The sequence below is a fragment of the Aquila chrysaetos genome, chromosome 16 (assembly GCF_900496995.4).
Source record: "Aquila chrysaetos chrysaetos chromosome 16, bAquChr1.4, whole genome shotgun sequence".
Taxonomy (NCBI): domain Eukaryota; kingdom Metazoa; phylum Chordata; class Aves; order Accipitriformes; family Accipitridae; genus Aquila; species Aquila chrysaetos.
Genome location: NC_044019.1, coordinates 3,399,101 through 3,413,290, shown reverse-complemented (window position 1 = coordinate 3,413,290; position 14,190 = coordinate 3,399,101). Strand labels below are relative to the sequence as shown.

Here is a 14,190-nt window from a genome sequence, read left to right as displayed (position 1 = left end):
GGGGTGGGCTCCTGTCCCCGGCCACCGGCAGGGCTGGGTGCCAGGCGGAGTTGGTGACGCAGGTCCCCGGGGGACACGGCAAGCGCCACGGCAGCCGGCGCAGCCCGAATCCTTGCGTCCGGCAGCGAAAGGTACACGGGCAGCATCCCACCGCCTGCATCCCCATCGCTTACTGCCTCCAGCCTTCACCAGCCCCTTCCGTGGCACCACATCAAGCTCGGCCCCGACTTGCTGCCCGCAGAGGACGGGGGGGCTGGCCGAGCCCCACAGCTCGCACTTGTGGCCGCCATCCCTGGAGCTCAAAGCAGCCAAAGCCCCTTTGCTGATCTCAGATCCAATGTTGTCCGTGATATTCGAGGACTTGCGCTTGCTTCTGGTTCCTCTACCTTTTGGTTCCCTTTTCTTACCACGTTTTGGCTGTAAAATGCCCCGATCTGCTCGACCTGCGGGAAACTTCTCATCCGTGCGGTGCTGCTGGGGTGGGATGTGCCACCTGCCCTGTCCCGCAAGGTGCTGCGGCGGGGACAGCCGGGGCTGAAGCCACAGATGTGGCATGAGTTTGGCCTCAGCCCTCCCCTTGTAGGAAGAGGCAGCGCTGCGGGGGGCCGGGGGGGGACACGTTATGGGCGGCCGGGCTGTAGCTCTGTGCCAGGAGCCATCCGGCACCGTGGCACAGCTGCCATCTCGCCCGGCACTGGTGACCAGCTGGTGTCTGTGCCTGTGTTCGCTGGTGGCTTTAAAGGATCTGGCTGTCCCTTAACTCCCGTTGGAGGTCCTGGGTGGTGACGCTGTCCCGGCTCTTCCCACCCCAATTCCCACACTGCGGGGACGATCCTGTCCCGGTGCCTTGGACAGGCTGGGGACCATCTGGGGGACGGTGTCACCTGGGGACGGCAGCTCCTGCAGACACCTGCAGCCACCAAACTGAGCCGTGTCCTGGCCTCATCTTCAGTTCCCAGGTGGGATCGTTGTGCACCAGGGGGATTTAACGAAGCCTTGGGTGATGGGCTCGGTGGGAGGGAGCTCTCGGAGCCTGCTTGGGGTCAGCAGGGCTGGCTGGCATCGCTGCCGTCGCCGGGCTGGCGGGCGAAGGTAACTAATGGGGAAACTGAGGCACGGCTGGTGCATGGAGTTGCTCTGATCGCTGCCAGGGCTGGGAGCAGGGCAGGGCGTTTCGCATCCCGTGGCCCAACCCGGTGCCTCGGCGGCATTTCTGGCGGGCTACGGGGAAGCCGTGTAGCAAGAGCCTAAAAATAAAAGGAGCCGTTGGCCGAGGTTGGGCAACGGCGTGTGCGTCCCGTGCCGCGCGGGAGTTTGGTGGCTTTGGCGGCAAAGCCCGGGTGTGCGCGGCTGGATCCTGGCACCGGGCCCAGGAAACGCCAGTATCCAAAGGGCTGGGGGCTGCCAGGTCTTTTCCCCTCTTTGTCCCCTCCTTGTGCTGCTCACGATCCCCCGCGGCTGCCGTGGCCGGGGGTGCTGGTGGGTGCCCATGCAGATTTGGAGACGTGGGGGCTGTGCCGGGCTGCGGTGGGTGGGATGGGTGTCCCCATGTTGGCACCCTGAGCAATTCGGGGGGGGGGGGGTCCAGAGCGCAGGAGGCTGTGGGGACCCTGCCCGTGCGCCCTCCAGCACACACTGGAGGCAGCGGTTGTCACCCATTGCACAGGTGGGGAAACTGAGGCATGGGCATGCCATCAGAGAGCCACCCTCCACAAAGGTTCTGGGGTCCTGGTGTCAGACGTGAGGTGCCCACCGTCCCCGGGCAGCGAGGGGGGGGGGCCGGCAGTGCAGGCAGCTGCCCACGGCTGCCCGGTGGGAAAGGCAGCGGGAAGGAGAGCACCGTCCGGCTGGCGGGACACCAAACTCGGGGGGACTTGGCCCTGCACCCCAGGAGCGTGGCCGCAGCAGGACGAGTCTTGGGGTGTCCCCATGGCGGGGGTGGGAGGGTGATGCAGCCCCCGCCGAGGGCTGGTACGGGGCCCTGCGCTGCAGGGTGTCCGTCGGGGCATCCCCCAGTTTGGGGGGCTTGGGGGGGGGGGGGGGGCGAGTGGGTCCCCTTATGGTGGAGCTGGGGGGGATGCTGGGAGGGGGGGGGCCTCCAGGGCTGCTTTGTCACGGTGTCACAGGGCCATCTGCCGGCAAAGGGACGGGCCCGTGGCAGCCAGCCATGGCTTCCAGCAGTCTCCCAGTTCTCCCAGTCTGGAGTTGCTGGGGCAGGAGTGTGCCCTGGATGGGCTGGCTTAGGGGCAGCTGGGGGGGGGTGAGGGGGGGGCAGCACCACCATGGAGGGGGGGGGCACCCTGGGCTGTTGTCCCTTCAGGAGCTCCTGGTCACTGACAGTGTCACGGTGGGGTTGGGAGATGGGATTTTTCCCAGCAGGGACGGGTCCCCACAGCATCATGGAGGGGGGGGACGTGGTCCCTGGAGGGGGGGGGTTCAGTCCCAGGGGTGTCACGGATGGGGTCCCTGGCCCACGAGGGGCAGGCACGGTGATCCGGGTGCTTCCAGCCGGTGCGGCGTGGGATGGGATGCAGCAGAGACGGCCCCGCTCCAGCCACGAACAGATTAAATGTCGTTTTATTTCACACCCCAAAAAAAAAAAAATGTAGAAAAGAAGAGGTGAGTGGAGATTTAATTGCTCATATTAAAAATCTACCAGGTGAGACTGAGCCGTTTCCACCAAAGTCAGTGCAGATCCGCAGGGATGCTTATTCCTCCTCCTCCACAGCCGGATGCTCGGGGACGAGGATGGGGACGGGGGCGGCACCTGCCCCTTTCCCCCCTCCCCAAGGTGCCCCCCGTGCCGCGGACGCTCGCTGCCGTCGGCCCCATCGGCACATCCCTGCCCGGGTCTATCCTGCCTAGCCCCAGCACCCCCGGCGCAGTGTCCCCGTGGTGCCACCTGCACCTTGTGTCCAGTAAATGGGTGCTGATTTGAGGGGGGGTGGAGGTGGGAAGGGGTCAGGAGTGCATGGAGGGGTGGCCTTGGGCCGTTTTGATTTTTTTTTTTTTTTTTTTTTTTGTATTTCGGTGTATTTCTTACTGTCCCTTTTCCTTCTGTACAAAATGAGCGGTATGGTCATGGGCGTAGGTGACACGGTGACGCGTGCGGGGTCGGGGCTGGCTCCGGCGGCTGCCCCGCGCTCACTGCAGCAGGGCCCGGATCTGTTTGGACGTGGTGTCGTCATTGAGGTGCCGGGTGGTGTACCTGGACGGAGAGGGGACGGTCACCCCGCCGTGCCCCGACCCGCTCTGCCATCATCCCACAGCCCCATCGGGGGATGCCGTATCCCCCCCCCATGTGCCCCAGCCCCTTGGCTCACCTCAGAGCATTCAGGAGCCCCTCAGTGCTGGTTGAGGGTTGGTCTTTCAAGACTTTGATGCAGCCTTTCATCTGGTGGGGGGGAGCGAGAGAGGCAGTGAGCAGCCGGACACACCATGGCGGGGCTTTCCCCCTTCCTCCCCATCCTCCTCCTCGCTGCTTGGGGAGCGGGACAAGTTCCCCTCCGGACCAGCTCAGAGATGTCCCCACAGGGAACATCCAGGGCTAGGGACCCCCAGGCATCACAGCTACACTGGGATGAGCGGGATGGCTGTAACCCCCCTCCACCGCACCCCCCCGGCCACTCACGTCGATCTTGGAGGTCTTCGCGAAGGCCCCCACGGGGTGGACGTGGTCGTAGAGGATGATGACGCCGACCATCACCCGCATGCAGAAGAGGAGGGTCTCGGTGTTGGTGAAACGGCTTCGGTACTCCCTGCGCCGGGAGAGGGGCCGGCTGAGCCCGGGGGGGGGTGGCAGAGGGACCCTGGCACCGAGATGTCCCCCCCCACCCTGTGCGAGGTACTCACGGGGTCTCCAGCATCACCCTGCAGACACACGCCATGGTGCTCAGGCAGTCGGTTGTGTCCTCGATCGGAAGGGTCTTGTTCTGAAACCCAGCAGGTCCCGGCTGCCGTTTCCCCTCCTGACCCCTGCATGGTGCCGGGGCTGGAGGGGGGCTTCCCCCCACCCTGAGGGTGTCCCCCCCCCCCCCGGCCTCTCTCACCTCCGAAACGAACTTGGTGGTGGCATTGCTGAGTGTTTTGAGCATGGGGGTGGCCTCGGCGTAGAAGAGGGACATCCTGTTGGCCATCTCGTTGTTCACCTCGCTCTCCGCGTCCAGCTGCAGGGGAGGAGGATGATGGGGACCATTGGGGTGGCCGACCCCCACCCCAAACCATCCCCAGTCCTGTGACCCCCCCCTTGGGGGAGTCGACCTCTGGGGGGGGGGCGCGGGGAACGGCTTTGTCCTCTCACCTGCAGGTTGTTAATGCGATTTCGGCTGATGGTCCTTCTGTAGTAGCTGAAGTCGTTCTGGATGGCAGGGTTGGTCATCTGCCGAGGGGAGTCCCGCGTTAGGGGCTGGGGTGGGGGCCACGGCCGGCTCGGGGCGAACCTCGACGGTCCCAAGGGACTGCGCTGGCTCACGGCTTTTGCATGGTCCCAGTGTGGGGACCCTGCAGGCCCCCCCCCCCAGCCCTCATCCCACACGAGGGGGCCACAGGGAGGTACCTTGAGCTCATCGAAGCTGAGGGTGAAGTGGAGGATCTCGGCAAACTGCTTGGCCAAGGCTTGCTCCCGCTCGAGGTGCTGGGTCGGAGCGTACGGGGGGCTGGTGAGGGCCTCCAGCAGGCTCCGCAGGGCGTTCTCTGGGGACGAAGCACCGCTGGTCCCCCTCCTGCTCCTGTGCACCTCCCCAGCCCCGGCTGGGGAAACTGAGGCACGGGGCAGCGCAGCATCCACACCTGAGCGCACCCCATGGCCAGGGCTCCCCCCCAGACCTGCCCCGTTCCTGCATCAGGGGAAGGATGCGAGATGCGACGGGGGAATATAAGGAAGGGGGAAACGGGGATTCGGGGTGCTCACCCAGCCGCAGGGAAAACTCATAGAAGCGCTTCAGCTTGGCGACGAGGGGGCAGACGGCGCTCCAGGCCCTCTCCTGCAGCCGCAGGTCCCCGGGGTTTTGGATGGCCTGGGGCGGGGGGAAAAGAGCATCAGCGGTTGCCCCAAGCCACGGTGGTCATCGGGCTCTGGGGTTGCCCCCACCTCTCGGATCTCCTGCCCGGCACCCGTGTACGACTGCAGCTCGGCCAGGATTGCCTGCGCCTCCTCCAGCACGGCGTTCACCTGGTTCCACACCGCCGTCTCGGCCTCGGTCGGCTGCGCATCTGCAGGGCAGCGCCCCGGGGAGGGGGGGGGAGAGAAACCCGGAGGGCTCTGAGCGGGGCTCTGGGCGGCAAGAGCCGGAGTGGGGTGCCAGCACCCCGTCCCGCGGCTCTCCCGCCAGCCCGCAGCCCTTCCTGGCGGGTTTCTCCCCCTGGTCCGTCTCCTTGCCCGAGCTCTAGCCAAGCCACGGGGTTGGGGTGGGGGGGGGGGGGCAGGGGGGGGGGGGGGTGAGTCCTGGCTGCCCTGCGACCGTGGTCCTGCTCACAGGGGTCCCCGAGCAGCCCCCAGCCCCGGGCTGGCCCCAACGGGCTGCAAAGTGCCCCGGGGAAGAGGTGCGGAGCGATAGCCCCCGGCCACGGGTCTGCCCCAGCGGCCGCGGCCCCCCCCCCCCCGGGGAGACCCCCGGACGGCAAAGGTTTGGGGGGGGGGGGGGGGGAGGAAGTCTGGGATGGGCGCGATGCGATGGGCGACGGGTACGAGAACTCAAAATGGTGTGGATGTGGAACTCAGAATAAGTACGAAACAAAAAAAAGAAAATAAAAATCCCATCTCACTTTCAAAGTCAAGGAAAAAATTAGGGCCTTGGTCAAGTTCGTTATAAGTCAACACTTTAAGAAGGTTCCCCATGTGAAACCTGCAAGAGAAGAAACAAGAGGAAAAAAGCATGATGGTGAGGTGGTGCTCGGGGAAGAGGTGCTGGGCTGAGGGCAGCGGCCGGCGGCAGCCGGAGCCCCTGTCCTCCCCCCCGCTGCTCCCCGGGGGCTCGAGGTGATCCCCCCGGCCGGCGGGTGACCCCACGGCTGCTCCCGGCCCCGGGCTGCAGCCTCTTCCCCCCCACCCCGATGGTGATGAGCGCTGGCGGATGGGGTGATGGAGAGGAAGGAGCGAAGGGAGGAGAGAGCCGCCGGGCTCCGGCGAGGAGGGTGAAGCGGTGAACGAGTCCCTGAAATCTTGGCTACAGGTATTTCCCCCCCATCCCCACCAAGCTGCGGAGCCAGCCCCAAAATTGGGGGCGGGGGGGTGTCCCGGGGAGCCCCCACAGTGCCGGGGGTGGGGGGCTGCGGCGGGGGTTGGAGGCGAGCGAAGACTGTGCCGCCTCGAAGGACCCCCCACGAGGAGCCAAGAAGGTCCCTCGCTGTGGGAGCGGGGTGGCTGCGTGACCCCAGCCCCAGCTATTTTGGGATGCGCCGATGCCGGAGGTGGTGCGGCGAGCTGCGCGCGGCCTCTCCCCGCCGGGGCGAGCAGTTGCTGCTGCTGCTGCACTATTTTTACCCCCCACCCTCGCTCTTGCTCTGAGCTGTGCCCTGGGAGGAAGGGGGGGGGGGGGAGAGGGAGGAACGGGGGGGGGGCCACAGGGCTGCACCGGGTCTGGCATCTGGCCACGGCGGTCACCATCTCCCCCGTGCCAGCCTGGGAGGTCCGAGAGCCGTGCTTTCCTCTCCCAGTTAGCCCAGGCCAGTGGGAAACTGGGGCAGATCCCCTGGGCTGAACCGGGGTCCCCAATCCCCATCCCTCAGGCGCAGGCTGCGACCACCGCGCCGCCCTTCCCGGCAAGGCAGGCGGCACGGATCCTTCCCTCCTCCTTCCCCGGCATCCCTGGCCTCCAAGCTGTCCCTGCCGTGGCGGTGGCAGGGGACGTGCCGCACGGCCACCCGGTGCCATCGACTAACAGCAGCGGGCACATCCCTGAGGTCCTCGTGGGCCAGGTCCCGCTGCCGGGACGTATCCTGTATCCCCGCCACTCGGCCGGGGACGTCTCCCCACGCTTTCAGGGTCAGGGCATCTCTTGGGGTCCCGCTCCCCTGCCCCACTCAGCCCTTTGCGGGGTATGTCCCCAAGGCGCCTGGGGACACGGGGCTGCTCGGGGACGCCGTGCCTGTCCCCATCTTCCGGAGAGCAGCCGCGGTGGCGGCCCTGGCCCCCTCCCCGCGCCCGCCCTGCTCACGGGACTTACTTTCAAAATCCAGGAAAAAATGAGGACAGTTTTCTAAATCTTTGCCCAATACCTTTATCAGGTTGCCCATGGCCAGCAGACCTGAGCGAGAGAAACAGAACAGAGTGGAACAGCACCGGTGCCGCCGGCCGGACACCCCGGCACACCCGAGCCCCCACCGCTGCTGCCGTGGCACCTACCTGCGCCCGTCCTGCCGGGCTCTGCACCCCACGGCCCCGCTGTCCCCAGCCCCAAACCCTCCCCGGCCGAGGCGCACGGGTGTGAGCATCTGCCAAAACGTGGCGGCTCTCCCCCCGGCACTTCAGCCGCTGCCGTTTGCCGAGGCGGGGAGGGAAGCGGGGCGCGGGTTCGTGAGCATCACTCTTCCTGTGGTCGCCCCTGGCCTCGCCGCCTCCCCCGAGGCACCCCGGTTCCTCCGCCCTGGCCCCCCATGCTCGGCCGGGGGACGGGGGGGGGCTGCCCCAGGTGACCCCCACAGGGTCATGCCGGTTCCCCCAGGTGACGGGGCTGGGTATCCCCCATGGACAGGGGAAGACCCCAACTGGGATTTCTGCCCCACGGACCCGGTTTGGGGGTCTGGTGCCCGCGCCGGAGCATCCCACCCACCCCACGGCCACAGCCCTGGGTCCTTACCTCGGTGCCCGGTGCGGCGGCGGCGGCTATGGCAGGAGCAGAGGCTGTGCCACCCACCCGAATCACTTCATGGGCTGGCGGGGACCTGCGGGCAGGAGGGTGACAGGGTCAGTCCACCCCCCCCGCCGGGCACCCCTCTGCCCCGGGCACCCACCGGTGGGCGACCAGGCGGGGAAGGACGGTGGGTACGCTGGCTCCCCCCACCCCGGCTCGCAGCCCCGCATGCTGCCGCCAGCCTTCACCTTATTTGCCTCGATTATTTTTTTATTGCCAGCAGCCGGTGTCATCAGGAGCTTGCCGGGCACCGGCTGAGCATCCCCTTCCCTCCGCACCCCTTGGGGGACCTGCCAGCAGCCCAGGGACAACCCCGGGGCTGAGCCATCTGTCCCCATCTTTCCTTGGAGAGGCCAAGACCCCCAGGGATGACTTTCCCGGCGCCGCTGCTTGGGTTTGCTCTTTTCCATGCGTTGCGTGAAGATCCGTTTACGCCGCTGATGAGCCGCAACCCAAATCCTACAGACGCCGGGATGCTCCCCCGGTTCCCCCGTCCCCCACGTCTCCTACGGGGATGTTGGGGGGGTCGGGCTTGGCCCCACAGTGTTAGCGGGCTCTGGGAAGCAGCCGCGGGATTCAGCAGATTGTAATTAAGCACTTGGGTTTAATTAACATGGCTGGGGAAGGGGAGAGGGAGAGCTGGAGGAGACAGGAGCAGTGGGGAGGGATGGGGCAGCTTCGTGCCTGGGATGGGGCTGCTGCCCCCCAGCCCAGCGCTGCCCACTCAACCCCAGCGCAGCCCTTCGGCATCAACAGCGATGGCTCTGCCTTCCTCCTCCCGGGCCCAGTAAGCCGTGGCTTTACGTTGGGGTTGCATGGGATGCAACAGCCTGATGCCAAAATGCAAGCTGCTTTAGGGGAGCCAGGGCACCCAGGTTCCCCGCTGCACACCTCTGCCTCAGTTTCCCCACGCGTGGTGGGTGCTTGTACCCTGCGGTGGGGGCATAAAGCTGCCCAAGGCTGCCCTGGTGCAGTGACCCCAGGGTTCGTCTCGCTGGGTGCTGGGGTGTTTTGGAGGGATGCTGGGCTCTGCAGGAGGGTGCTGGGGGGGTCCTGGGGTGCCTGCGGGGTGGGAGATTCGCACCCGCTCTTCTCCGGCATTCGCGTACATGCTGTGATCGGCGTGCAGGCATCCTCGCGCCCGCGCCGCGGTTGTCCTTGACGGGCGGCTTGGGGCTGGGATTTGTCACCGCTGAACTCTGCCTGTGCCCAAGGAGGGGCACGGACGTGTCCCCACGGTCCCCAGCGTGGGGACACCCCGGCGTGAGGCCTGAGCCGTGGCACAGGGGTTCGGTGCTGGGTGGGAGGATGGCGATCGCTGCAGCTCACCCCCGGTCTGGAGGGGCAGTTCTGCTTGGGGCTCAGCCCCTGATTTGCACCATTTCCTTGGCCCCAGGTGCCTATGCCCCACGGTGGCCCTTGGCCCAGGGAGCCACGGCACGTGTGTCTCCCCCCCCCCCGAGGTGGCTGTCGGGGAGGGCGAGGGGCTCCTTCCAGTGCAGGCTGCCCATTGCCGTGCGGCTGAACTGGGGGAACCGCACACCCCAAATCCACCGGGAAAGGCACCCCATCCCAGGACTGCTCTCGCGGAGGGGTGCGCTGCAGGGGGATGGCTGCCCTCGAGGGGTGCAATGCCGGAGGCAGCGGGTTCCCCGTCCCCAGCCACACCCGAGGCGGCCCCGGGTTTTGTCCCTCCCCGCGGTGGCCTCCCCGCACCCCAGCCCCGCTCCGGCACCCACTCCTCTCCCTGCACCGCCACGTCTCCCCGCTTACCCCCCCCACCCCGAGCATCCTGCCCCACAGGGACCCCGTCGCAGGTGTCACCTCCGTGGGGACTTCCCAGCCGGTGGGGTGAAACCTCCCCTCCTGCTCCAGGCAGGGCCAAATCCTGCACCCAGGAGCATCGCTCCCCCCCCCCAGCCGGCGATGCCCAGGCTGACCACCCTAAAGGGGCGGCAATGCCACAGGATCAGGCCATTCCCTTGTCACCCAGGGCTGTTTTGGGGCTGTGCCCCTTTGGCACTGGCACAGTATCGCTGTGGGCACCACAGCCTGGTGCAGTGCCGCACCCCCGGCCGGGGGCTGGGTGCCCCTTCCCCTTGACTTGCTTCCACATACCGCAGCCCCCCCCCCGCCCGCTGGGTGCCCGCTGGGTGCCAGGCCCGGTGCCCACTGCCGCTGCCGAGCCCCTCCTGCCACTGCCCCCCCGCCCATGGCCACGCCAGCATCGCTGCAGCCGTTGCAGGCTCGGATACGTGGTGCCTGAAGGATTTTTTTTGCGGGGGGGGGCCACCTTATCCTGGGAACCAGGGTGCCGGGGCCAGATCCTGCCCCAGGATGAGCCAGGATACCCCCAGCCCTGCCCAGGGTGGAGCTGGGGTTTCCCAGGACTGTCACCCCACCCACCCCCAGTTTGGGGACCTCCCTGGACGGAGGGAGGTGCGAGTCCCCCCAACTATGGTGCTGAGCCCCCCGCCCCGAGCGGGGCCAGCGGGGTTGCCTCCCCTCTGCCTTGCTGCGGCTGCGGGTGAGCAGCAAGATTTACCGCAGGGCTGCCGGGGGAGCCGAGCCGCAGCACCCAGCCGGCGCGGGCGAGCACCCAGCTGTGCACCCGCACCCACCCAGGGCAACCGTGGGGCTGCAGCATCCTCCAGGTGTGTGTGTGGGGGGGGGGGAGACCTGCACCCCATCACCCCCAGTCCTGGGGGCAGCAAGCAAGCATTGGGTGCACCGGGCTGGGGGTGCAAAGAGAAAGAGGGGCCCTTCCGAGGGGCTGCTACCAGTTTGGGTCCCCAGGGGAGAGAGCCAGCGGCTGCCATAGCCCCCCCCCCCCCCCCCCCCAACCCTGCTCTCAGGGCCTGGTGGCATCCCTGTCCCCGTCCCCCGTGGCGGCCCTTGCTCACCGTGGCGGTGGGGAGCTCGAGGCGTGGGCAGGCGGTGGCCGCTGCCGGTTGTCTGCGGATGCTGCCGGAGCGTGGGGTGTCGCGGAAGAGCCGCCCGCCGTGTGGGTGAGCCGCCCTGCGCCAGCTGCCGAATGCACCACAAAGACCACCATAGCCCCCCCAGTCCCCCCCCCCCCCCCCCCGCCACTGGTGACGGTGACGTTTCAAGTGTGAGGGAGACGGGGACGCTTAACCCTCTACGTGCTGGCCGGCAAACCTCTGTGGCCTCCATGGGAGAGGGCTCCGGGTCCCGCTCGGGTGTTTCTCCCTGGTTTTGGGGGATGCGGTGACACAAGCGGCTGCCTGTGTCCCCCCCCCCCCTTGTCAGAGCCAGCCCGGCTCAGCCCTGGCAGCCCATGCACCCACAGCCTGCTCTGAGCAAGGGGAGGGAAGCCCCAAATTTTCCTCTGCTCCTGCCCCAGCCCATGGATGACACCGCTGCCCACCCTGGCCCCCTCTCCGGGGAGGGGGACAGCCACCGAACCCACCCGGTGCCACTGCCATGGGGCCAAACCAAACGCATGCCCCAGGAGCCCCATTTTGGCCAGGCAGCACCATCCGTCCCCCCCAAACTGGGGCTGGGGGGGTTTGGATGGCACGTGCCAGAACAGAGCTGTTCCCACAGGGGTGATGTGGGAGGTAGGAAGCAGGTGGGGAACCCCAAAATCAGAGTATTTCTGCTTTTCCACCCTGCACCCCCTTTTCCCAGCATAGCACTGGGCATCATGGCAGGGACATCAAGAGGGACCCCCAGTGCTGTGGTCACCCCAGGTCCAGCTTGCCCAGTGGCACCCACAGGTGTTCCCCAGGGACACGACGTGGGTGACAGCAGCTCCTCGCCCCTTTACAAGGGCATTTCTGCGCAGCAAAGCATGGCATGGGTGCCCACCTTACAGCACCCCAGTGCCAGCCAGGACACCTGGCACCAAGCCTTGGCCGTGGGGCACAGCGGGAAGGGAAGGGACCTGCTCCAGGGATGGTGAGCAGCCGGGGAAAGGCTGAGGCTGCTGGCGAGGAAACACGGCTTGAAGGGAGAGAGCAGCAGAAGAAATGAGCAAGAGAGTGAGAAATCCCTGTTTTGCTCCAAAATTCTTTGCAAACCACAGCTCAACCCCAAACGCTGCCTGCAGCGGGGCTGGCACCGGGTTTCCTCTGGGCACCCGTGCCTGTGGATGTGCCACCCGTGGTGGGGCTGTGCCAGGGGAGAAGCCACCCGGAGCCCGTCCCGATGTCCCAGCATGTGCCCGTGGCCCACCAGCCCTGTGCTCGGGTCGTGTGGCTGCTGCCCAGTGTGTCACTGGAAAATGGGGGATTTTGTGGGGTTGCACTAGCCGTGAACACTGTGGACTAGCCCAAAGGGACAGTGTCCATCCCTGTCCCCAGCCCTGCCCAGCTGACCCCATCTGGGGTGACAGGTCCTGCCCAGGACCTTGTTATGGGGACACTCATGGGAAAGGAGCATTGGGGGGGTTCAGAGGGGCTGGCTGAGCTACCGATGCCCCCCACCACCGGTGTCACCGCCGGCTGATCTGGCGATACAGTGGGACAAGGGCTGTTGGGAGGCCGGGGTGAGCAGCGGTGACTCCTGCTCCCCATGGCTCCCAGCAGTTTGGGGGGGCTGATCCGGCTGCAGTGGACCCAGGCAGCGGGGGGGCTGTGGCTGCGGGGTCCCCCCACATTGGACACAGCCCCCCAAGCCGTGCTGGTGCAGCCCGTAGCCGCTGGGGGAAGCTGCAGCCCTTTGCATTTAGCAGTGTAGCTGGAAAATGAGGTTTTTTTGGAACTGGTGACGCCCTGGCAGCTCTGCACCCCACGGACCCCGGGGCAGGGAGCTGGGGTGATGCTGCTGCCGGAGCAGGGAGCAAAGGGCTGCCACGGAGCCGGCGCTGCCTGCGGAGCCCGTTCCCCCTCTCCGGAGAGCCTGGTGCCCCTCCTGCAATCCCAGGGCCAACATCCCAGTTGAACCTGGGTTCACGTTAGGGCACCCAGTCTGGGTGTTGGGCTCAGCTGGGTGCTCCAGCCCGTGCGCTTGGGGCCACCAGCACAGCCAGCCCCCATGAGCCTGGGCACGTCCCCAGCACCAGGACCCAGGGTGTTGCAACCCCCAAAATTTAGACACCCCAGTACCCCACAACAGCACTTGTCCCCATCCCAAGGGCGTCCCTGTCGCACTCCCAGCCTGGCGCTCCCCCACCTCTTCCAGCCGCCCTATGCCCCTTCGGCACATGAGCTGAGCTGTGCCGGTCTCAGCCCTGGCAGCCATGCTGCTTCAATCAAGCCCTCATTAATTTTTCAGTCCCCCTGCGCACCCTGAGCGCGGACGGTTTGCAGTGGCACTAATTGATGTCTTCCCTACTTAAGCATGTAAGAACCGGTAGCGGGTTGCCCAGCTGGCATGGGGGGGGCTCATCCCCCCCGTGCTCTTGGGGAGGCTCATGGAGAGGCTTTGGGGCCAAAGCCACATGCCCAGCACCCGACAGAGACTGCCGGAGTGACCCAAAAGCCGTGGGGCTGAATCACCCCACTCCAGGTGGAGATCCAGCCCTGGACAGAAATGCCACATCCAGCCATGGTGGGGGTCCCAGCCCTCCTGCCTCTGGAGTGGGTGGGTGATGGATCCTTGCAGCCCTGCTGCTTATACACAGCTGCAAATATTTGCGTTTTTTTTGTAAACCAGCCCTTTCTCGCCTCCGGCTGGGGCGGTTTCTGCAGCTTCATGCAGTCACTTCTGCAGCAAGGGTGGGTGCACTTGAGAGCAGGGTTGGGCCAGGGGATGCTGAGCCATGGAGAAGGGCAGAGCACCCCATGGCACCCCACAGCCCCGTTGGGGACCAGCTCTGGCTCGCTGGAGACTTCATCCGGGCTCAGTGGCCACCAGCTACAGAGGGGCTTGCGGATGGGCCCAGGTGGCACTGGGATCACAGCGGGATGGCCAAGGTCACTGGGAAGAGCCGCCACCGATTGCCATGGAAACATTCCACGTTTGGTTCTGGAGCTCAGAGTGGTTTTTCTCGGCCCTTTCCTCTCTGCGCTTCGGCTGCGGCTGTGCCCACCAGGGAGGACCCAGGTGTGTCCCAGTGTCCCCTCAGCGCAGGCAGTGGGGGGCCCGGCGCTGGGTGCCTGGCAGGGGGATGCAGGCAGCATGGCCCCTGCCAGCCCTGAAGGACACCAAGGGAAAGGGATTTTGGGGTGCCTTGGGATCAGCCACCACCAGAGCCAGGAGCCAGGAGTGAGGTGGAGGAGGAGGAGGAAGCAGGGAAGCAGCAGCAGAGAGTGGCAGGAGGGGAAGGGGCAGGGGGGTTCTGCTCAAGACTGGGGACCAGGCAGGCACTGTCGGGCAGGCAGGGCTGGCAGCACCCATGATGCTGGACCCAGCACCCCCTGCATCCCAGTCCCAG

At 66.6% G+C, this 14,190-nt stretch overlaps 1 protein-coding gene across 4 annotated transcripts; it reads right to left on the bottom strand.

The window, feature by feature from the left end:
* Window positions 1-2,561: 2,561 nt before the first annotated feature.
* On the bottom strand, window positions 2,562-10,930 carry LOC115351492 (CYFIP-related Rac1 interactor A-like). Of its 4 annotated transcripts, XM_030038221.2 has the most exons (13): window positions 10,754-10,930; window positions 7,797-7,881; window positions 7,164-7,244; window positions 5,764-5,843; window positions 5,090-5,211; window positions 4,910-5,015; window positions 4,556-4,692; window positions 4,301-4,378; window positions 4,050-4,166; window positions 3,853-3,932; window positions 3,632-3,758; window positions 3,324-3,394; window positions 2,562-3,208 (listed from the first exon to the last, which is right to left on the bottom strand). In XM_030038221.2, exons 4-13 carry the CDS (start codon window positions 5,834-5,836, stop codon window positions 3,145-3,147), a joined length of 975 nt encoding a protein of 324 aa, XP_029894081.1. In that variant the 5' UTR covers window positions 5,837-5,843; window positions 7,164-7,244; window positions 7,797-7,881; window positions 10,754-10,930; the 3' UTR covers window positions 2,562-3,144. The 4 variants fall into 4 exon arrangements, with proteins under 4 accessions (XP_029894081.1, XP_029894083.1, XP_029894082.1 ...); XM_030038223.2 differs by lacking the exon at window positions 5,764-5,843; XM_030038222.2 differs by lacking the exon at window positions 7,164-7,244.
* Between the last annotated feature and the right edge of the window lie 3,260 nt (window positions 10,931-14,190).

Coding starts and splice junctions, on each gene's coding strand:
- LOC115351492 (XM_030038220.2), bottom strand. CDS start 5,875: ATGCTTTTTTCCTCTTGTTTCTTCTCTTGCAGGTTTCACATGGGGAAC. Junction 4,167..4,300: donor ATCGCATTAACAACCTGCAG/GTGAGAGGACAA, acceptor CCTCCCCTGCAG/CTGGACGCGGAGAGCGAGGT. Junction 3,759..3,852: donor AGGGTGATGCTGGAGACCCC/GTGAGTACCTCG, acceptor CTCCCGGCGCAG/GGAGTACCGAAGCCGTTTCA.